The sequence below is a fragment of the Musca domestica genome, unplaced genomic scaffold (genome assembly GCF_030504385.1).
Source record: "Musca domestica strain aabys unplaced genomic scaffold, Musca_domestica.polishedcontigs.V.1.1 33, whole genome shotgun sequence".
NCBI lineage: Eukaryota > Metazoa > Arthropoda > Insecta > Diptera > Muscidae > Musca > Musca domestica.
In genome coordinates this window covers 1,335,870-1,360,623 of record NW_026712312.1, presented here as the reverse complement: position 1 = coordinate 1,360,623, position 24,754 = coordinate 1,335,870, and the positions used below count along the sequence as shown (strand labels likewise).

The 24,754-nt window shown below is 35.4% G+C and overlaps 1 protein-coding gene across 1 annotated transcript in view; it reads right to left on the bottom strand.

Annotated features, from left to right (window-relative positions):
• Nucleotides 1-9,862: 9,862 nt before the first annotated feature.
• The window catches only part of LOC101894747 (alpha-2B adrenergic receptor), a 301,935-nt gene continuing 287,043 nt past the window's right edge, over nt 9,863-24,754 (bottom strand). The window contains exon 4 of the mRNA XM_011292689.3: nt 9,863-11,184. Within this exon, the coding sequence (XP_011290991.1) occupies nt 10,021-11,184 (1,164 nt within the window). The 3' untranslated portion in view covers nt 9,863-10,020. The remainder of the gene's footprint in view (nt 11,185-24,754) is intronic.

The following is a 24,754-nucleotide window of genomic DNA, read 5'->3' as shown; positions in this document are numbered from 1 at the left end:
TGATGTGGGCCGCCATAACAGCCGATGGTCCCTCTCCGCTCGTATTAATCTAATCAAATTCGTTTCAGGGCATTTGGAGTCGATTTTGGTGTGTCCGTCCGACCGTCCCTGTGTCTGTCTGTCGCACGATAACTCTCGGAGGGAGTATTCGATTGGATCCAAAATTGGGACATCCAGTCATTTAGTGTCTAAGAACGAGTTCGGATATGGGCAATATCGGTCCCTTTCTTCTGCTATCTCCCCACAAAAGGCTTGACATTTTACGTCATAATTTACGTCATCTGAATATTTCCATCAACACAAGAAAATATATGAAGATGGAATATGTCGGATCACTCCTTCCGGTACCTATCCCACGGAGATATAATTTTTAATAATTATATCTTTCATAAAATTTCATATATCCCAATATTTTTACCAGTTTCGATGTGAAAATGATAGACATGTTTTCAATATTTATATCTTTCAGAATGTGCATAAGAAGTTGGCAATTGTTTTAGAATTTGGTTTTTGGTCAAAGATCTTATCGTCTAAAGTCAACTTTTAATATATTTTTTTATTTTTAGCAAATTTTGTATTTTTTAATTTAATTTTGTATATTTTGAATATTTTTATAATCTCAAAATAGTTTTATTTGATTGGCAGACGGTCTACATTCGATGCATATGTAAAAATCCGATGCCAATATAAAACAAATATACTATCTGTGGACTGCGCTCTTGCGTATATATTTTGTGCAAGAATATAGAGCAATCTTATTTTAGTTCCGACCTACGAAAAATGGTAAACATCTGTCCAAATCTTGACACAAACTCCATATAGCTGGTCCACCCGATATTGGTTGCTTTGATAGATCCCGTCGCCTTTTTCAGTGGAACGGGCTTTTATTTCATATTTAGAAGCCCAAGGTGACAAAAAATCCTTAGAAAATCTCAGGTCTGGGTTTGGGAAATCACAAAAAAAACCAAGCTCGAGCTTTGAGGGTATTATTACACAGTTTGTGACCAAATTGGTTTCCCTCTGCTAATCAGTAAAATATGTGAAAAACAAGTTAGCAAAGGCTACAGTCGAACGGGGCCGACCGTTGAATACCCTACAACACTATAATAAACGATACAGTTTATATAGGCGAGATACTCGAAAGAATTCCACAAGATATTGTAACAAATAATAAAAGAAAACCATCAGATTTCGTTCTCTAATTTTCGAATAATAGCAACTTTAACTAATTTGCTCATTTTCAATTTATTGGAAGATGTTGCACGTAAATGGTCTTCCTAGATCTGGAACCAATATTTCCCAAAAGACTTATAATCTCTCAGAAGTGGCAAAAGATTAACATTTATTATTGGATTTTGACTGAAACGCATCTATATGAGATACAGACATTTAACTATATTCTTCAACGAAATCAGCGTTAACGAAATAGTCAGAAGTGCGTTTATCCTGTATTTGTGAATTCTCCAAAAAGTCACTGGAATGGTCATTTTCGTATTTTGTCTACAAAAGTTGGCAAACTATTTCACACATTGAATATTTTTGGATGGCCGTCCGAAACTGCTTGGCTTTTGCAATGTGCGGTAACCCCCATTCAAATGTGCGTGAGGATAGGGCAATAATTACGACCTGCTGACAATTTTGCAATTTTTTTGGTCCATTTCAACCCCTAAATATATGGCGATCATCTCCAAAAAGAGTAGGCTTCTATTCTGACCCTCATCTTATCCCCATGCAAAATTTCATAAGGATCGGGCCACAAATGCGATCTGTATATGATATCCTGATATCCTAACTACTTAGTTTTGTTAGCTGTAGAAATATTACCAAATGTTTAATTCAAAATGAAAATATGCCAAAAATATGACAAAATTGAAAATATATGAGAAAATGTTAGAAAATCAATATTTTCATCTTTAGAGAGATATTTTTATGCGATTTTTTAGACGTTTTTTCTTTCCTGCCAATATGCCATTCTGATTTAATGAGAACTGTCGAAATCAGTTCAGCCGTTCTCGACATATAAGAGATCTTTCAAGCATATCTTCTTTGATAGACATATATATCGCACATATTTTGCTATATATCCGATTTGTTGGATCTTAACATCAATGTAAAGATCAGACATAACCTTGTCATGGCTTTGTGATTTCGCCGGGATTTAAAATATTAGCGGTTTAATGAAAAATTTTGAATTTTTTCAACAAAAAAGATATGGTCTATTTTACCCGCTAAATATTATCCGATGACCACCCAAATTGGTAGGCTTCTTCCCCACCCTAAGCTCTTGCTACATGCGAAGTTCCGCGTCGATTGGTCTATTATTGCGACCTGTATAGCTACTGCAAAATCCGATATTTTTTCAGTTTTTGGTCCATTTCGACCCCTAAATATTATGCGATCATCTCAAAAAGAAATAGGGTTCTATTCTGACCCTAGCCCCACCTCCTCCTCCATTTCGTGAAGATCGGGCCATAATTGCGACCTGTAGAGTGATTACAAATTAACATGGACAGACGGACGGACGGACGGACATACATAGCTCAACTCGGCGAGATAGGAAGATCCATATATACTTTCCTATGTGGGAAATATTTCGAGGTGTTACATAATTTTTGGCCCAATCAAACTTAGGGTATAAAGGGTAAAGGGTATAAATATTCAGTAATATTAAATTCTATGTCACTTCTCTGCTGGAATAGTTACAACAAATTCTATGAGTTTTGAAGCCAATGAATTTAGCTAATTTTTTCGACTTGGAGGACCCCACAATTATTCCCATTGTGGGTTTTTTAACGGGTGGCACTACTAAATATGCATGGTGGGGTAGGATATCATATAGTCGGCCTCGCCGGACTTTTGCCTTTTTTTACTGGTTTATTATAGTTTTTATCCTCAAAAATAGTTTTTTTTTCACAAAACACCTTTGATGACCTCTCCCATAAACTTATTCTTATTTCACCTCACAAACAATTTCCTTACAATTTATTCGCCTTTTAATTTCGCTTTAAATTTTCTGTTTGAGTTTGTTTTTTAAGCGTTTTCCCTTCGTTTTTCGAATTGTAAGTTTTATCTCTTTTCTTTTTTTCTCGCTTCCCCCACTCTGGTCAGGGCAATTTGTTGTACTGAAGTTTTATTTTTGTTGTTGTTGTTGCTATTTCTTTTTCTAAAGTGCTGTTCGGTGTGAAAGTGTCATTCAAAAACACTTTTAAGAGGAAATTCACACTTTTATTTATTTTCTGAGGGTGTGTGTGTGTGCGTGTCGGTGTCTGTGAACTGTGGCGTTTTGTTGGTGTTTTTCGGTTGTTTTCTCTCAATTTTTAAATTGCTAAAATAAAGGAAATGTGCAAAAAGTTTTTTTTTCTGTTTGTTTGGCGGGCGTTTTTTTCCAACTGAGTTGCAGCTTAGTGTTTGAATTCAATTGACTGCACTTTAGAAAAGGATGCGCTTTTTCAAAAATAGAAAACAAAAACAACAAACAAAAAAATGGTGTAAAAAAGGATACTTTTGTTGAAATTTAATTGTTGCCATCAAAGTGCTTGGAAATCCAATTTTGCCAAATGTCAATAGAGAAGGCATACAATTGCAGAAAAATCTATTGGAAAAGCGTACTTTTGGTTGGGGTGAAAATGGAGAGGGTCAGTTTGAGCGCGGCTAACCTTTGTGAATGCTAGCAGACTTTTAATGAGATTTTTGCCCGCTCCTAAAATCTTTTTTTTGTAATTTGATTTTTGAGTTTGAATACAGAAAATGTGTTAGATGGTATGACGTCACATTTCGAAAAGGAAGTTAATGTTTGAAAAAAGTTTGAGAGATTTGTAAAATGGAAGTTATATTTTTATTTATTCTGGAGTTTTTTTACATATACACTTGTGTATTTCAACAAAATTTAACATAAACCTAAAAAAATAATTTAAGAAAATTATAATCTGAAATTGATTATATGCCATTCCAAAAAAAAAAAAAAAAAAAAATATATATATATATATATATATATATAATTTTTTTTTCTTTTATTATAAAAAAAGTTCAAAGAACTAAATATGCCGAAGCATTTGTATCTTTTAAATTCGGACTTGTATTGCCCATTTGGTGTACAATTAATTTGAAATTGGACCGATCTCCATAAAATTTGGCAAAGATATTTCTGAGCTGCATTTCATATGTTTCCCTGAATATCTTTGTTACGGAGTGCATAATACGGCTGTGGGTAACATATATGACAAATCGGATGAACAGTATATATGGGAGCTATAGCTATATCTGAACCGATCTTCACCAAACTTGACATACTAGCTCCTAGACTCAATTCGGTCGTAAGTGCCAAATTTCATCCCATTTGGCTGAATATTAGACGTTTGGTGCACAATAAAAAGTAAATCGGACGAAGTTATATATGGGAGATATATCCAAATCTGAACCGATCTCGATAAAATTTAGCAAAGGTATTTTTGAGCTCTATTTGATATATTTCCCCAAATATTGTGCATATTACGGCTGCGGAGGACAAAAATAACAAATCGGATGAACAATATATATGGGAGGTATAGCTATATCTGAACCGATTTCGATCAAATTTATCATACTTATTTTCAGGCCTAATTTGGTTGTATGTGCAAAATTCCATACTATTTGGGCTGATATTACACGTTTGGTGCACAATAAAATGCAAATCGGAAGAAGATATATATGAGAGCTATATCTAAATTTTTACCGATTATCTCCAATCTCAATATGGTTCGTCCTTGGGCCAAGGAAATTTGTGCAAAATTGCTTCTGGATCGGGTAATAAATGCGAAATGTAAATACAGGGACAGGCGGACAGACAGACGGACGAGCGGACGGACATGCATAAATCGACTCAGAATGTGATTCTATGCAGATCATCAAAAGGAACTATGGGTCTATATCGTTTCCTTTTGCCTGTTACAAACAAATGCACAAAGACATAATACCCTGACCACCTTGTGGTGTAGGGTATAAAAATAATTTTGAAGTCCTTTATATTACACCATATTCGGCATCTCTAGAATATCTAAGTGATATCAACCATCCCTCCTTTTTTACCATTTTTCCTTAATCTGCTTCAATCTCTCTAAAAATGCAACATTTTAATGACATTGTCTGTTGTCAATGGCAACATCAGCAATGAATTAAATATCAGGGATTAAAGTAAATTTCATTCAAACTGTTAACATTGTTTGTCGGACATGATGTTGAGATTAGCATAAAATGCTGAAATTGTTACATTTCGATTGAAGTGTGCTAATCTTTTACAATTGTAACTCATTGATTGTGTAAAATAAACTTTATATGCAATTAAATTCAGTTCATTTAACAATTTTCGACAAAATTTTGTAATGACATTATTTAATTGTAAATAACAGAAAAACGTTTTAAATAAAAATAACTGAATTGGTGGCATAGGTTTGAATCGTCCCATGACGGAAGATTTTTTTAATGGAGATTTTTGAAAATAATATAACCGAGGAAAAATGCGTTTTCAACTTCGTAGCTGTCCTGAATTCGAAAATACGCAATATGGTCCAATTTAGTTTTTTTTTTCTTTTTTGTGAGAATTTTATGCCACATAGACGGATATTGCCATATATCGTACATAATACATTACGAATTTAAAAAAAAAAAACACCGCACAGCCTCTATACTATATTTACAAAAAAAAAAAAAAAAATAAAATAATAAATAAATAAATAAAAAATAACAGAAAATACCCTACAACTCTATAATATTTTGAAAACCCCTTAGTTTCAAGTCCACTTTGGCTCTGCAGAAATGTTACAATTGGTTTTTTTGCAGGGGTTTTTAAACATGCCCTATATTTACGCTTTTAGTCAAAACAGTTTCACACGAAAATTGTGGTCCACTTGACCCGCTATATGTAATCCCATGGTAATTCAAAATGCTAGACCGCTGCACTGTCCCAAACTCTCTCCGCATGAAAAATGCTGTGTCATTTGGTTTTCAATTGTGACCTGTAGGGCGACTGCTAAATCAGGATAATTTTAATTTTTTGGTTCATTGGAAACTCTTAAAGGTTCATCTTCAAAAACAATAATTCTGACCCCATGCAAAATTACGTGAGGATCGTACGATAATTCCGACCTAAATATAATATCATAAAAACATAGTGTTAGTGGGGTGTAGAAATTTTTTTGAAAATGTACAATTCAAAATTGTAAGTCAAATTAAAAAAATCGCAAGCGATAAAAAATATGACAAAAAATTAAAAAAAAAATGGAAAAAAAATCTGTTTTTTATTGGAATATTTTTACGCGATTCTTTTATATATTGTCCTTTTCTTGCAAGCGACCATTCCGAATTGATGAGAATTGTGAAAATCAGCCCTGCTAATCTTGATTTATAAGCGGAATAACTAACATCAATTTCATTTACATATAGGTATTACCTATTTCGCTATATATCCAATATCTTTGCTGTCAGCATCACTGTTATGGTCAAAAGTGACCTTTTAATAAATTTGTGATTTGGCCGGATTAAAGAATAGTCACGGCTTAGTGAAAAATTTTGTAAAAGAAGATCAAGCGTCTAACGGAAGTTCGAAGAGCCACGCTTTGCCTCACCATCGCTGACAAATAGCGACCGCCACACAAAATTCCCGGGTGATTTACAGGTTACTTAGATCCAATTTTTATTATTCAATATTCCGGGACGTTTATGAAAACGTTTCTTGAAATTATTTCAGGGAGAGGTCACAACTAGCAAAATATTTACTTTTCATGTAAAATCTACAAATAAAAAAGCAACTTTTTGCGGGGTCCATGCCCCAGGACCGTCAAACCGGGTTCGTCCCTGACCAAAGAGCATCAGTACTTCAACAGTTTTCTAAAATACATTATTTGCCATTCAATTCGCAACACCTCGAAAATTAAAATAGAATTTTGAAATTGTGTTCAGTCATTGAAATTTATGATATACGGCAGGATGGGAGCTAAACTAAACCTATAGCCCTAATACGCCTGTATCTCCTGGCTTAAATTACAAAAATGTTGGTCTCTTAGGGCAATATCCGTCGATCTAGGGGTTTCCTTTTATCTGTATGGCTGGTGAAAAGATAACTGACGAAGACAGTATCCGATTTGGTCCAAACTTGGTACATCGTAATATAATTATGGAATTTAGATAAATTTTGGAGATTGACAGTATCGGTGAAAAAGGAAGGAAAGACTGACACGTCGCAATATTTATCGACTGATATTTTTTTACCCTCCCCCATTCTATGGAGGGTATATTAGCTTTGTCATTTCGTTTGTAACTCCTCGAAATATTCATGATAGACCATGCAAGGTATATATATTCTGGAACAGCGTGAAATTCTAAGACGTTTTAGCTGTCAGTCACTCTGTCTGTGTGTCAGTATGTCTGTCCGTCTCTCTGCTTGTTGTAATCACGCTGTCTTTCGAACGAATTGAGATAGAAGGATAACATTTTGCGCACATATGTATTTTACCAGTAGGAAGATTAAGTTCCTTTTCGTATATCCTCCATATAACGGTACCACCTTTAATTCGGTATTTTGATGATTTTAGCGACAATATTCAACCGAATTGTTTCCAATTTTGTATTCGAAGTTTGTAATGGGTATTACAGCCTAAAAATGTGTCATGTCCGCGTCTTCGTATGGCCTTCATATAATGACCCCTCCTAATATTCGGTATTTTGACATTATTCACCGTAGTTGTTCCATATTTCGTGTTTGAATTTCCTAAAAGGTACAACAGTGTATGTCAGAAATTTGTCTATGCAGGTCTAGGTCTTCGTATAGCCCCTTCATATCGGTACCTTCGTTATTCGGTATTTTGACGATTTTAGATGCTTTATTCAAGGGAATTGTTTCAAAATTCGTATTTGAAGTTCCTAGTGAGAGCTACAGCCTGTGAGAAAAAATTGTCTATGCAGGCTCTGGTCTTCGTATAGCCCCGATATTACGGTACCTCCCTATATTCAGGTTTTTTATGATTTTATCTACAATATTCACCGGAATTTGTTTTTCAAGTTTCGTATTTGCATATTTTTAAGACTTAAAAAAAAAAAAATTATCCTATTTTAAATTTTTGTAAATGTCGAAATTAGTTCCAAAATTTGACCCGGCCGAACTTACTGCTTTACTTGTTTAAGCTAGATTTACACTGTCGGAATTGTCTTTAAAATCCCTCTTGAAATTTCTTCAAAATCTAAATTTTTTTTAAATGTATTTATAAAATTACAGGTTTGCCCATATTTGACGGACCTTTGGGCACATTCCAATCGACGAGGCTTGGCCGCAACATTCTTTGCGTCAATTGAATTTTGTACGGAACAAATGCAAATCAATGCGAATAATCCGTTGTAAAGTGGACCGAGCCATGCCCAGCAGCTGAGAACGGCGTTTTTGGGATGTTCTTGGGGACCTCACAACACTGGCTCGTACGGCAGCGATATTCTCGGCCGATCGCCTTGGTCGACTTTTATATGGCCTCTTCGGATTAGAAAGAGCCTTACCAGTCGAAAATTTTTCGTATAAACGCTTAATGGTGTTCTTAGAAGGCGCACTTCTCACATGTTTTAATGTTTTAAAAGCACGTTGAGTTTTCACAATTGACTTCTTCTGTTGAATGTAAATTTCAACTATTTCGCGTGGCGTGTATTGGTTCATGGTAAAAATCTGCTTGGACTGATGCTTCAAACGCGGTATAACATTAAGCGATGTGACATCTCTGTCAAAAGTTATGGCGTTGCCAGATGGGTCCGTCGAATATGGGCAACCCTGTATATTGTTTACTCCATAACATAATTGTTTTTCTTGTCTCAAGTTAAATTTTGTATCTCTCAGCCAACCTCTGGTACGCCAATATCAAGAATGGCATCCCTGATAAGAAAAATACTAATTAATTTACCACATGCCCTGTATTAATTTTAAAACCTCAAATTATGCTGCTAAAACTTCCCTATTCTATTTCTTTAATTTTTTTGGCCAGATTGACTGAATTAAAGTCTGGCTGATCTTTTAATTGATTTTTCATTAAGATCTGACTCAGGTATATTTATTTAATAAACAGAACCATTTTTATTTCAATCTTTATTTTTTATAGCATTGACCCATCTTGATCCCAAAAAAATGAGAAAATAAATCTGCCATCAAAAAATATTTATAAAAAATCTAACGAAACAAAAATTATTGAATATATTTCACAGCCTTTTAATGCTTTTAAAATGAGCTTTTCCATTTTTGTTTTTGTATTTTTTTTTGTTTTGGTCTCAAAGCAAAAGTAGTCACAACACAGCAAAATGGAATAAATCAAAATAAATAAAAAAAAACAAAAAAAGTAAATTTGACTTACAAATAACCGTCAACAGCCAGCTAGCCAGCCAGCCGTTGCCGTTGCCTTGAAGTACATTGACTTGTTTTTTAATGTGGCGTTTAAGGCTTCTTCTTCTTTTACTGCTTCATTTTTGACGTCTTCGTCCTCGTCGTCTGTTTTATCTCTACCGTTTGACATTGAATTTTTCGCTTAAAGCAAATATTGATTGTTTTGATTGATGGATTTCGTCTAGTTAGCTGATTAAAAAAAGATGTTTATTCTCAATATTTATGTTTGTGACTTTTTTCGTGTTTTCGATTTTTCCGACATCTTCTTTTTTGCTTCGCTTTTGTTTTCTGCTAAACGACGATGAGTTAACTGAGTTTGTTTTTTATTACGTTTTGATTTATTGGTGTTTTGAGTTGCAAATTTAAAATGATTTTATTTTCTTCTATGACTTATGATTTGATTGGGCGCCATTTTGTTTTTTCTCTTTTTTTACACGAAACCTAGGTCCACAGACAGGATGTTTATTTCTATCTGCATTTTATTATTTTTTTCAAAGATCAACTTAAGCAAATAACCAAATCTAACGTCGATAATGATACATATTATAACCCATGGGTGTGCTGCCCATAGCACGTTCCGTTGCCTTCTCGATACTGGCATGAACGCACCGATAACAGCACACATAGGCCAAACATCACTTGAATAGTATGCGGCGAAATGCTCGCCGGAAGTCCTTGTTGAAGATGGTATAGATGGCCGGATTCAGGGCCGAGTTCATGTAGCCCAGCCAAAAGGCAATGGCAAAGGCCGATTCGGGTATGTGACAATGGTTGCTACACGCTGGCACCAGTATGTACAGGAAGAAGAAGGGTAGCCAACAGGCAATGAAAGATCCCATAATGAGACCCAGGATCAGGGTGGCCCGTTTTTCTTTCTTACGGGCTATACGTCGTTTCTCCTTTTCGGGATCGCGTGGTTTCTGTACCTTGGGTATGGCAGGTTCTAGTTCAGCTTTTACAATTTCCGCCTTGGACGTTGTCGTTGTCGATGATGTACCGCCATCAGCTTTGCCGCCCGCTCCCGCCGCCGACGCTCCTTTACCTTCATTCTGCCGTCTATTATTGGATTTACGTCCAAAAATAGGCTGACACAAACGAAATTTCAATGGCTTGACGACGGCACAACGACTCACCACACCCGAATCGGAACTTGAGGGATCGAATTCACTTACCATATCGGTATCGATGCCCACACTGAGGGCCCGACATCGCCCCGCAATGGGGGAGACTTTCAGTTCATTGTTGCTGGTGGTGGACAATGTCGTTGTTGGTTTGGTATTGAGCAGCGTTGTGGTGGCGGTCAGCGTCGTTGCCGCCGATGCTGTTGTGGGCAGCGCCCCATTATTGTTATTGTTCAGGGCTGCCGTACTGCCATTGTTGTTGCCCGCCATCGATGGCGGCACAGGGACATTAAGCGCCCCATGCCCTGTTGCTATTGTACTCACCCGCAACGATGCTGCCGAATCTTTGCAGTTGGGTGTTGAATTGTTTGTCGTTGTTATTGTTGTTTCTATGCTATGCACCGAGGTGCCCAAAGCGGTAGCCGCCGTCTCAGCACTACCACCGCCTGCATTGGGATACATCAGCGGATGGGGTTCCATATCGGCTGCCTCCGATGTGGAGATATCCGAGGCTAGATCGCAGGTAACTGTGGGTATTTGCATTGGCAGTGCTCCCGCACTGTTCGGTGGTGTTTCAATGGTGGCTATTTGGTGTTGTTGGTGTTTTTGCAGTGCACCCGCACTAGAGGATGGCATTGGTATGGTACCTTTTTTGTTGGCGGTGGTAAAGCTGGTAACCTGCAATGGAAAGAAAAGAAAAGCAAACAAACAGCTAAATAAGTGGATAGGAATGGATAAGATCTAAATATAAAATTTCAGAATTACAACCCTTTAATTTCACCTATTACCGAATTTAGTACCATTTAGTACAATTACAGTACGCATATCCAAAATCAACTCCTTCTCTCAACCACAAACAACAACAGAGACATTTATATCAATTTTCAGGATTTAAGCCCTATTCCTTCAGCCAATACCAAATTTAGTACCGTTTAGTACTTTTCGTATATATATAGTACATATTTTCAAAACAACCTCCCTATCTCAATTCCAGATACCAACAGAGACCTCAATATGAAACTTAGTAACTTTCGAAAAATGATGGTACCTATTTTCAAATTCTCTTCTATACCTCAACCGCAGACACCAACAGTGATATTCATATAAAATTTGAGGATTCTAGTCCTATCCTTTCACCCAATACCAAACTGTGTACTATTTAGTACTTGTCGTACAATTAAAGCAGACATTTCTAAAACTGTCTCCATATCTCAATTTATGTTACACAAAAGGCCTAAATATCAAATTTGGGGATTCCAGCTCTATACATTCAACGAATACCAAATTTAGTACCATTTCGTACTTTTCGTAAAAATATAGGCCATATTTCCAAGCCACCACCAAGTGTTCAATATATATACCATCTGTAACCTAAATAGCAAATTTCTGAATTTTATCTATATCCCTTTACCCAATACCTAATTTTGTACTATTTAGTACTTTTCGTACAATTAAAGTACACATTTCCGCAAGGCTACACATGAACCGCGAACCGAACGACAAATTTCAGATTTCAAGTACTTTCTGTTCACCCAAAGCCACATTGTACCAATCTTAGTACTATTTGGTACTTTCCGTGCACTTGTAGCGTACATTTATGAAACCACCTCTATATTATGAACCTACTACCAACAGGAACCCCAACACAAAATTTCAAAATTTTAGCTGCATCAGTTCACACTAAACCAAGCTGTTTAAAATTTGGTACCATTTAGTATAGTTCCCGCACTTAGTATACATTTCCGAAACCACCTTCATATAATAAATTTACTTTCTGATATTAATTCTCAGACAAGATTTTAAGTTTCGTTCCGTTCACATAATACCAAATGGTACCATTTTAGAAAATTAGTACAATTTTACAACATTTCCTAAATTTAGAGTTTGAATTTCCAGTAACCCTTTCGGTGAAACTATCCTACACTTCAAAAAAAAAAAAAAAAAAAAGAAAAAATCAGAATTGTAGCTCCATAGGTTCATAAAAATCCCATATTGTACCAAATTTAATGCCATTTGGTACACATAAGTTCGAATTTCTAGAGCTTCCTACATATCCCAATCCTACACTCCCACAATAATTCCAAATTTTAGGACCTATTGGTTCGCCCAAATACAAATTATATTTAATTAAGTACATTTTAGTACATATGAGTACAAATTTCCAAATCTCCATCATATCCCGATCCTACACTCCGACAATAATATTATTTGCAGTTTTTAGGATACCAGCTCTATTGGTCTACCCAAATTTAATTTTTTACCATTTAGTACACTTAAGTACCAAATTTTTATAACTACCGGTAACAGGTCGATAAAAATCTAATTTCCACATTTCAAGATTTCAAATCTATCGGTTTACTCAAATCCAAATTGTACCAAATTTAGTACCATAAAGTACACATAAGTACAAACTTCCAAAAGTCTCCTGCGTATCCCATCCAATCCTACAATCCCAGTGTAATCCTAACTCAGGATTTCTATCTTATCGCTTCGGCGAAAAAATATAAATGGTACCAAATTTAGTACATTTTAGTACATATAAGAACACATTTTAAAAACTCTCCTACATCCCTATCCTTCCTTTCGACAGTCATTATTTGCAATTTTCGGGATACCAGTTCCATTAGTTCACCCAAGTAGAAATTGTACCAAATTTAGTACAATTTTTAATACTACCTGCATCATATCGTCCAATATAAATCTTATTTTCAAATTTCAGAATTCCAACTCTACCGGTTCTCACACATTTTAAATTGTGCCAAATTTAGTATCATTTAGTACTTTTCGTGCACATAAGTACAAATTGCGGAAACTAACTCTATATCTCAATCCTACACTTCGCAGTAATGTTAATTTAAATTTCAAGATTGCAGTTTCATCCGTTCCTTCAAATTCAAATTGTACTAAATATAGTACCGTTTAGTACGTATTTTCGTATATATGAATATACACTTCCAAAACTACCTCCTTACATCGACTCTACTCCTCAACCTGGATTCCCATTCTAAATTTCAAGTTGACAGCTCTAAATGTTTACATGAAACGAATTGAACCACATGTACTACATTTTAGTACTTTTCGTACTCTTTTAGTGCGACTTTCCAAAAACCCTATATTTCATACTTCATGTACTCCATCAGTGACCCCCATTGCAAATTTTAGAATTCTAGCTCTACTGCTTCCTCAAATACAAAAGGGTGTCATATTTAGTACACTTTTTGTATTTTTCGCACCGTTCTTGTATGAAATTCCAAAAATCCAGCCTTATCTGATCTCTTCGGACCAAGATTGGCCCTCACCCAAAATTTTATTCTAGCTTCAGCCATTTCGAAACATAAGCCGAACCAAAATATTATGTTTTTCAAGACAAAAAAAAAAAAAAAAAAAAAAAAAAAAAAAAAAAAAAAATAATAATAATAATAATAATAATAATAATAATAATAATAATAATAATAATAATAATAATAATAATAATAATAATAATAATAATAATAATAATAATAATAATAATAATAATAATAAAATAAAAACTATACGATACCCTACGACTATATGATACCCTACACCACTACGCATATTTAGTAGAACTCTCGTAAAAGAAAGTTTTATATTGCAATTTCTGAGCTCTATGACATATCTGGAAGAAAATATCATTATGGTAGAGTGCATATTCCGAAAGTTGGAGATTTAAAAACCAAATCGGATGAAACATATATATGGGACCAAATTTTGAAATTCTTCCTTCTATGCTAAACTCGGTTGAATTTCGAAAATTAAAATCTGAGCCGATCTTCATAAAATTGAAAACAGCTATTTCTTGGCTGCATCTGATATCTGGTACCAAACATTATTCTTGTATCGTGTTCCAAATTTGATGTACTTATTTCCATACTTAATTCGGTCCGAAGTGCCAAAATTCGCACCATTTGGACTGATATTAGCTATTTGATGCACAAGAAACCCAAAATCGGATGAAGATATATATATATGGGAGCTATTTCCAAATCGGAACCGATCTTGATAAAATTTGAATCATGAATTGCTAGGTTGTATCTGATATCTGGTGCAAAATATCAGTCTCGTGGAGTGCATATTACGAATGTGAGGGCCTTAAACACCAAATCGGATGAAACATATATATGGGAGCTATAGCTATATCTGAACCGATTTTCATCAAATTTGGAGCACATGCATGTAGGCTGAATTCGGTCAGATGTAGAAAAATTCACACCCTTTGGACTGATATTAGACATTTGGTGCACAAGAAACCTAAAATCGGATGAAGATATACATGGGAGCTATAGCTATATCTGAACCGATTTTCATCAAATTTAAAGCGCATGCTTGTAGGCTGAATACGGTCGGATATAGCAAAATTCACACCATTTGGACTGCTATTAGCTATTTGGTGCAGAATAAACCTAAAATCGGATGAAACATATATATGGGAGTTATAGCTATATCTGAACCAATTTCCATCAAATTTGAAGTACATGCATGTAGGCTGAATTCAGTCGGATGTAGCAAAATTCACACCATTTGAACTGATATTAGCAATTTGGTGCACAAGAAACCTAAAATTGGATGAAGATATATATGGAAGCTATATCTAAATTTGGACCGATTTTCACCAATTTCAATAGGGTTCGTCCTTGAGCCAAACAAATGTTATTTAGAAAATTTCATTTCAATCGAATAATAAATGCGACCTGCATTTTGTTTACAAAAATACATGGACAGATGGACGGACAGACAGACAGACAGACAGACGGACGGACGGACATGCATAAATCGACTCAAAATGTGATTCTATGCTGATCACCAAAAGGGACTATGGGTCTATCTCGTTTTCTTCTCCATTTTACAAATGCACAAAGACATAATACCCTTACCTCTATGTGGTGTAGGGTATTAAAATGGGTGACGCGCCCTTTTAGGTTTTCAAATCGTCCCACCCTAATATACACTGTCTAGTCAAAATATACGAAATATACTAAAATTAGCCAAGTAGCCAAAGTGTAGAAGGGTATTATGCAGTAGCACACACTAGAGTTTTAACCTTTCATAATAGCTGCTTGTTGTCTGTGAGTATATTATATCGATCTATTTCAAATCGCCACACCCTAATTTACAGTCCAGTCAAAATATACGAAACATACAAACATTTAATCTACTAGGGCTGTCGTACTGCCATTGATGTAGAAGGGAACTATTCAGTAGCCCACACCAGACTGTGAAGATTTTATGATAACTAGTCGGTGCCTTTGTTTATTTTCCATTTCATTCTTCCATTCCCTTTGCCAGCATTTGACACTTTCCATTTTGTGACACATTTTCACCAGCTTGGTATGCATTTTATTTGCATTTAAATGTAAATTATTTACATTTTTCAGCAAAATATGGGTTCGTATGCCGGGATGAAAGCATTGGATGGACACTTTCAACCAGCAGTCACTCAAAAAAATATTAGTCAGCTGCTAACGTATGTTTGCTAACCAAATTTTTGTTATTTGCAGGGGGCTAGGTCGAACCAACATTACAACTGAAGGGGAAGGGATTTCTTTCTTTTGGTGCAAAAAATCCCAGTTAGATGTGGTATGGTATTCGTGTTGATTTTAAATCCATTAAAAGTTCTACAGATACTATATTTTTGAATTACAGAGACATTAAATTTCCATCCCAAAACTGAATAAGCGGTGGCTTAAAAAACTGTGTGTCAGATTTCCCTGCCATTACATATGTGTGTCATCTCAACCACATTTTTTTAATATCCAATCTTGACAATAATTCCCAGTTTCAATATTCATTTGTCTTCCTCGAAATTCATGGTAAAATTCGTTTTTCCTTTTCACCTTTCCTTTTTTCTTTCATTCAAATGTTTTCCTTTGCTGTTTATTTTCAACTGTTACATCGACGTGTAGCAACACTTGACCTTCGGCTGTATATATACACTGTTTCACTTGAAAAATTCGTTGATTACAGACAGTTTTTCTTTAGCCTTAATGTTTATTCGCGTTCATTTAAAGTTGGAGTTCGTTATTGGAAAGAAAAAAACAAAAATCAAGCTAGATTGATTTCCACAGACGGAGAGACGGATAGTCGGACAGACGGACGGACATTGCTAAATCGACATAGAATTTTATGCAGATCAAATATATATATATATATATATATATATATATATATATATATATATATATATATATATATATATATATATATATAGTTATAGCTTCCGAACGAAATGAGGTATGTTGATAAAACTTTACTCAAATGTATACTATGTCTGGAGGATTTTTGGTATTAAAAATGGGCCATGTAGGTCCACGTCTTCGTATAGCCCGTACCTCCCGATATTCGGTATTTTGATGATTTTAGCGACATTATTTACCAGAATTGTTTCACATTTGGTACTGGAAGTTCGTTATAGATACTTCAGCACGAGACAGAAATGGACCAGGTAGGTTCACGTCTTCGTATAGCCCACATATAAAGGTACCTCCCGATATTCGGTATTTTGATGATTTTAGCGACATTATTTACCGGAATTGTTTCAAATTTGGTATTTGAAGTTCGTAATGGATACTCCAGCCTAAGACAGAAAATTGTATGCGCTGGTCTACGTCTTCGTAAGCCCAAATATAATGGTATCCCCGATATTCGGTATTTTGATACTTTATTTACCGGAATTATTTCAAACTTTGCATTCAAGGTTCATAATGGATACTATAGCCCATGCCAGAAATTTGTCTGTGCAGCTCCACGCTTTATAACCCCAACGGTACCTCTCTATATTCGGTATCTTGATGATTTTTAATTACATTATTAACAGATTTTTTTCAGGTTTCGCATTTGAATATTGTAATAGCTTATGACAAAATTTGCCTATGCAGGTCCACGTCGTCGTATAGACCCTAATATACGGCTATATTCGGTATTTTTAAGAGTTTAAGAGAGTTTTTAACGGATTTTATTTTTTGTAAATTGCCAAGTTTGTACCAAATGGTGGAGGGTATTCAAAGTTCCGGCCTGCCGAACTTACAGCTTTTTTAATTTTTTTTCTATTAGTACTAAGATAATATGATCTGCAATATAGCCCATTTTGATACCCTCCACCTTTGGGTAAAGAAAATATTTTTATATTAAAGTCTTTGAATTCAAACGTGTTCCGCTTTAAACTAGAAATACCAGTAAGATCTTTTGGATAATGCTGTTAAAATTTTCAAAAAACCATAATGTGGGTGAGGCCGTTGTATATACCGAAAAGGAACCTCTATAGGCAATTTTATACTTCTAGGAATGTCATCTACCACATTTTCTGAAATGCCAAATGTGAAACAATTTCGTGGGTAAATGTGACTAGGATTATCAAAATACCCAGTATCGGTGGATATCGTTATATATGCGCTATACGAAAACGTGCACCTATACATACTATGTTCCGCCACAGGAGCTAGAACCCATTACAAATTAGAAATACCAATTTTTGGACAAATCCGTGGAAAATGTGGCAAAAATCATCAAGACACCGAGTACCGGGAGGGTACCGTTATGTGGGGGCTATACCAAAGCGTGTACTAACTTTTAGTACTTGTACAAATCCTTAAAAAAATAATGAAACTACCGAATATCGAGAGGTATCGTTATGCATATAATATTTCGCCACCGAAGCCAAATTTTTAGTATCTAGGTCAAATAATGTGCGTTATATCGTGATTTCAACAGACAGGCAGACAGACAGAAGGAGCTTTTTATGCTCATTATGAATATATATATATATATATACATATATATATATATATATACTTTGTTGAGTCTAAGGCAAATATTTAGGGATGTTACAAATGGAATAACAAAGTTAATATAGCCTCCTCTTCAAGGTGAAGGATATAAAAAGATACATTTAAGTTTGCCCAGACCAGTTTGAAAGTTACTCATGTTAAAATAGTGATTTGTGAGCTGAAAGTAACTTGAACCTATATGGAAAATGTTCTGCGACATTAGGTAGAATGTATTTTTAACTGTGAATTTTAGGTTCGAAACTAAAGCCAAAATGGTCAAAATACCGAATATAGGGATGTGGCATTATACAGGATGAGATGAAAAAACTGCAACCAACTTCAGACTGTTGCCATTTCTAAGCCACTCGTTCGACAGCTGTTAAAGTTATTCCAAAGAGGTCAGCTGAAAATGTGCACCTTCGGTTGGCCACCTCAACTCGACCGCCGGCCATGGTGATGGTGTGGGCCGCCATAACAGCTCGTATTAATAGACCGTGGCATAAGAATAAATGCCGAATATTATCGCGAAAATATTCTGCAGGGAATAACCGCTACCGTTTGAAGGCCATAATTCGTGCCAAAGGTGGACAATTCGAACTAATCTAAACTTATTCTAAAATTTAATGCTATTTCCGAAATTGCCTTCATTCAATAAAATTTTGAAAAAATGTAAACATTATGGCGTTTGTCTTTGTTGCAGATTTTTTATCTCACCCTGTATGTGGGCTATTTCAAAACGTGGACTGGTATATCTTATTTTCAATACCAACCTAGACACAATACAATTTATTGTGCCAAATTTTAAAGCTCTTCGTCAAATAATGTGGGCTGTATCGTGATTTCAACAGACGGACAGACAGACGAACAGCGTTAAATCGTCTTAGAATTTTGTGCTGAACATGGGGGTTTATGGGGTCTTCGACGAATATTTACTAATGTTGCAAACAGATTGACGGTATTAATTTTCCCTTCACCTACCAAATACTGAAAATCTCCATTTTCAACATTTAAGAACATATCCTTCCACATATCATTCATATGCGATTGTCATGTGCCAAATTCCGCTGTAATCTATCAACATCTTCCATGGGCTGGGCTCTCCACCGTGCCGCCATGTCTACCAGCAGCAGCTTGAACATGCAAATACGTAATAAAAATTCACGCTAATTGGATTTTTGCCCCCTCTTTCCAATTTGAGTGGATATTTGCTTTCGTTTTATTCTGCATCTACTCTTGTTGTTGTTGATTGTTTTTTGCTTTCCTTCTCTTTTCTTCGAAAAAGCGTAAACGGATCTGCTGTCAAAAAATTTTTCGTTATTAAGAGACTTTTTCCGTCTTTTGCTTATTATGATGCAAAAGTAACAGGCTGGAGTGGAAAAATGCAAAAAAAAAGAAGAGAAAATAAAATGGAAAGCAGTCACATGGATGACTGGGTATTAATGATGAATTTACACTTTTTTTTGAAGAGTGAATAATGTATTCTTTAGTGCATAACACCTTTGAAAGGCCTTCTTGTGAGTGGTTTTTTTGTTGATCTCATCATTGGCAATATTATGCATAAAACGGCTATTTGTGGTGAGTCATGGCATTGAGGCTTAAGTGTGCCATCTAAACTTTTATTTTATTATTCAGTGTGAATTTAGAAAGAGTTTCAGCGGTGACGCGAGTATAAACTGCGTGACTGTTACATTAGAGTATATCCGACGACATGGACCTGCATAGGCAACTTTTGTCATAAGCCATTACAATATTAAAATGCGAAACTTAAAAAAAATCGTAGCTAAAATCATCAAAATACCGAATATCGGGAGGTACCGTTATATGGGGGCTATACGAAGACGTGAACCTGCACAGACAATTTTCTCTCTTAGGCTGTAGAATCCATTACGAAGTTCAAATGCCAAATTTGAAACAATTCCGGTGAATAATGTCGCTAAAATCATCCAAATACCGAATATCGGGAGATACCGTTATATGGGGGCTATACGAAGACGTTGACTTGCACAGACAATTTACTGTCATAGGCTGTAGTATCCATTACGAACTTTAAGTTCCATATTTGAAACAATTCTGGTGAATAATGTCGCTAAAGTCATTAAAATACCGAATATCGGGAGGTGCCGTTATATGGGGGCTATACGATATCGTGGACCGATATAGCCCATCTTCTTGACCTGTCTGCCCACAAAAAACTGATCTGTGTAAAATTTAAGCTTCCTATCTTAATTCGTTTTGACTTTAGCACGAATTATGACCTTCAAACGCTGCCCGAATGTTGCTCTGCGGTATTTTGGCCCATTCACGGCGAAGCGCTTGTTTGAGGTATTTTTTAGTGCCAACCTTGCTTTCCAAAATACTCCAGACACAACAGTCAAACGGATTGGTATCCGGAGATTTTGGTGACCATTGTGTGCTGGAAATGAAGCGAGGAACCTCATTATGTAACCATTCTTGGGTGGCGCGTGCTGAGTGCGATGGTGCTGAGTCCTGTTGAAATGTCCAAGGTCTGCGGCCAAAATATTTGTGTGACCACGGCTTTAAACACCCTCCAGAATATTTTCGCGATAATATTCGGCATTTATTCTGATGCCACGGTCGATCAATACGAGCGGAGAGCGACCATCGGCTGTTATGGCGGCCCACACCACCACCATAGCCGGCGTTTAAGTTCTGGTGGCCAACCGAAGGTGCACATTTTCAGCTGACCTCTTTTGGCAAGTAAACACGATCATTTTGTTTGCTTTCAAACTGCTAGACAACAAATGTTTTCTCATCGGAGAAAACCAAATTCGACAGTTCACCCCTTTCGGCCAAGCGAAGCAACTCTTTAGTTCTTTTGAGTCTATTTTCTTTCTGTTGCGGTGTAAGTCGTGGCACTTTTTGGAATTTCAATGGGTTTGCCCCGAGCTCATTTCTCAATATTTGCCGAATGGAATATTGCGATATGTTTAGCTCAGGAGCCATTTTTCGACCACTGTGACGTGTGTTTCGATCAAGTCGCTTCCTTAATTTTCGAACCATTTCTGCTGATATAGCTGTTTTCTTCCGTCCACTTCTATGATGTCGGGCTACGCTACCAGCATCACGGTAACGAGCGATGGTACGAGACAAAAAAAAAAAAAATTATTTACATTTAACTGCTGGAGCGCTCTAACGATAGCCCCTTATGGTCTTCCAGCCAAATATTAAGAAATCACACTATCACGCTTTAATTCCATCACGAGTATCTTTTTTTCAGGAAAATTCTTACTAAAATGCTTTTGTACGCTTGTAGACAATATAATGAGCTGTCACTGGAATAATTTTAACAGCTGTCGGACGAGTGGTTTTGGAATGACAACAGTCTGATATTGGTTGCAGTTTTTTCATCTCAAACTGTATACCCTTTGTGGCCATATAGCTGAGGATATAAAAAATTAATTTCATCATTCTGCCGTAAATTAGACAGATATAATTTTCCACTCTATTATGACATTTTCTAATTAAGCTTCATTTAATTTACTCATTTTGTAACTATTCTTGGGTGACGGGTGGCTGGTTATTGTACAAATATAGGACGCATTTTCAAAATTAACTCCATATTTTAACTGCTGACAACATCAGAGACTTAAATAACACATATCGGGATTCCAGTCCTATTCTTTCACCCAATACCAAATTTAGTGTCATCCAGTAGTTTTCGAACAAATATAGGAGGTATTTTCAAAACCACCTCCATATCTTAACCACAGACGATAACAGAGCCCTTAATTACAGATTCCGGAATTCCAGCCTTGTTCCTTTACCCAATACCGGATATAGCGCCATTTAGTCGCTTTCGTACAAATATATGACACATTTCCAAAACCACCTCAATATTAAAACCACAGATACCAACAGAGACCTAAATAACAAATTTCGGGATTCCAGCCTTATTCCTTCACCCAATAAAAAATTTAGTGTAATTTACTAATTTTCGAAATTCAAATAATTTGATACGGAACACTTAAGCCTTCCTTCTTCGACTTAATTTCATATTTGGAAAATAATTTATTTCGCACCAACCAACCAATTGACGGCCATGTGTAATGCTTACATATGGCCTTGGTTTGTTGCAGGAATTTCTTCCTTTCCATTTTTTTTAGCAGGCTGTCAATAATTGTATATATTTAACGAAAGTGGGTGTGTGTGTGTGTGCAAAAAAGTTACACACACGCTTATTGAATGAGTGAAGTATATGAAACGTTCATTATTAATTTTTTTTTCTTATTTTTTTCATTCTTATGATTGATTACAATAAAATCATTCATAGAGCTGTTTAATGTGGCAGATTTAAGCAGCCACGCCAGTAGCAGCATCATCCAAGGCAGTTCATTGTTAATACATGGATGGATGGATGGATGAGAGAGCTTAATGAAGAGCACGGGCGCGCTCACAACATTTATCCCTGTCAATATTGAGTGATTTTTCTGAATGATGATTAATGCGAAAAGCGATCTGATAATTGTTTTACTTCAATTTTTTTTCTGCTGCGTTTGCTTTTTTTCTGGGCTATTACAAAACCATGTTCAATTAAACGTGAAATTTGTTTTCTATGAAATTGAAGATATTCTTTTCCATTTCAGTTAATATGCGTATTTTACAAGAAAAAAAAAACAGTGGAAAGATTAATTCCATATCAATAATGAAAAGTGTCAAGAAAAAAAAATATATATTATTAATAATCGAAATAAATAAAATAAATCGAATCAGCGGTAAATACAACAGCAGGAGCTTTTTTGTCCTTAACAAAAATATATAATTTTTATATCGCTTTATATGAAGTGTAAAAACATACCAAATTTATTTTGATATTTGGAAAACTAGAAAATAAGCGGTAAAAACTTCATTAATTTTTTTTCCTAAAATTACAGACCTGAGCAATGGAGTTTCACTGGTGGGAGAGGAAAGCATATACACAGGCGTCTCCAGAATAAACTATGGAGTCAGTAAAAGCACTATCTCAGTAGAACCAACATGTCAACCTAAGCAAAACTGTATCAGCCTTACTTCATCATATTTCAGAGAAAAATTAATCGACTGTCCAAAGTCCATCCACATATATTGCAACACCATGATTCGTTAAAAAAATGCAGTCTGAAAAAAGTTCTTCATATTTTAATCCGGGACTAAAACAGATTTTTTAGAAGCGATAAAGTTGACGAGTTACCCAAAACGGTATCCATATTTTCAACATTTTTCATATTCCATCCTAGAAAATGGGGCTATCAAAGTATTCCTAAATAGACTACTTTTTCTGACTCACAGCTCAAACCTAGGGAATCGACGATTAGTATTTCTTGTGGAAGCCATACAATGAAAACGACATAAGTTAAAAAGTAACCGAATTTGGAAATTTAAAAAAAAAAAAAATCCGTTAAAAATCCTGTTAAAATCCTAAAAATTCTCAATGTGGCCGTATATTAGGGTCTATACGACAACATGGACCTCTATAGGCAACTTTTGTCATAAGCTATTACAGTATTCAAATGCGAAACTTGAAAACCATGGGGGTTTTAAAATGTGGAGTTGCACATACAATTTTCTGCCAGAAGCTGTAGTATCCATTCTGAACTTCAAATACAAAATTTGACTTAATTCTGGTAAATAAAGTCGCTAAAATCATCAAAATACCGAATTTAGGGCGTTACTGTTATATGGGGGCTATACGAAAACGTGGACCTGCACAGAAAATTTTCTGTCATAGGCTGTAGTATCAATTACAAACTTAAAAAACCAAATTTGAAACAGTTCCGGTAAACAAAGTCGCTAAAATCATCAAAATGCCGCATATCGGAAGGTACCGTTATATGGGGGCTATGCGAAGACGGGAACCTACATGGCCCATTTTCAATACCAACGGTCCTGCATACATAATTCACCTTTGAGTATATTTTTAGCAACTTACTTCATTTTGTTCGGAAGCTAGAGTGGTTTCCACAGACGGACAGGCGGTCGTTGCTAAATCGACATAGAATTGTATGCTGATTAAGAATATATGTACTTTGTGGGGTCTAAAATTTATTTTTCGAGGTGTTACAAACGGAATGACAAACTTAATATACTGTCCATACTATGGTGGATGGTATAAAATTAGTTATTTGTAATATGGTATGAGCTTGAAAGAAAAAAAATCAAGAGGGGTTTTGCTACTAATCAAACATTTTTACTAATAATATAATTTCGAATATTTCAAATTGTTAAAATTTCGAAAGCTGCGTTTTGAAAAAAAAATCATTTGGAATAGTTAAAGTCTTAAATTTAGATAACTTTTAACAATTTTGTCGATGACTGTCCCTTGCAGACAATTTTCAAAAACATTCCTAGCTCTGGTGGAAGAGGAGAACATGGTGTCCAGGGTGAGATGAAAAAAACTGCAACCAACTTCAGACTGCTGTCATTTTCAAGTCACTCGTCCGACAGCTGTTAAAATTATTCCAGTGACAGCT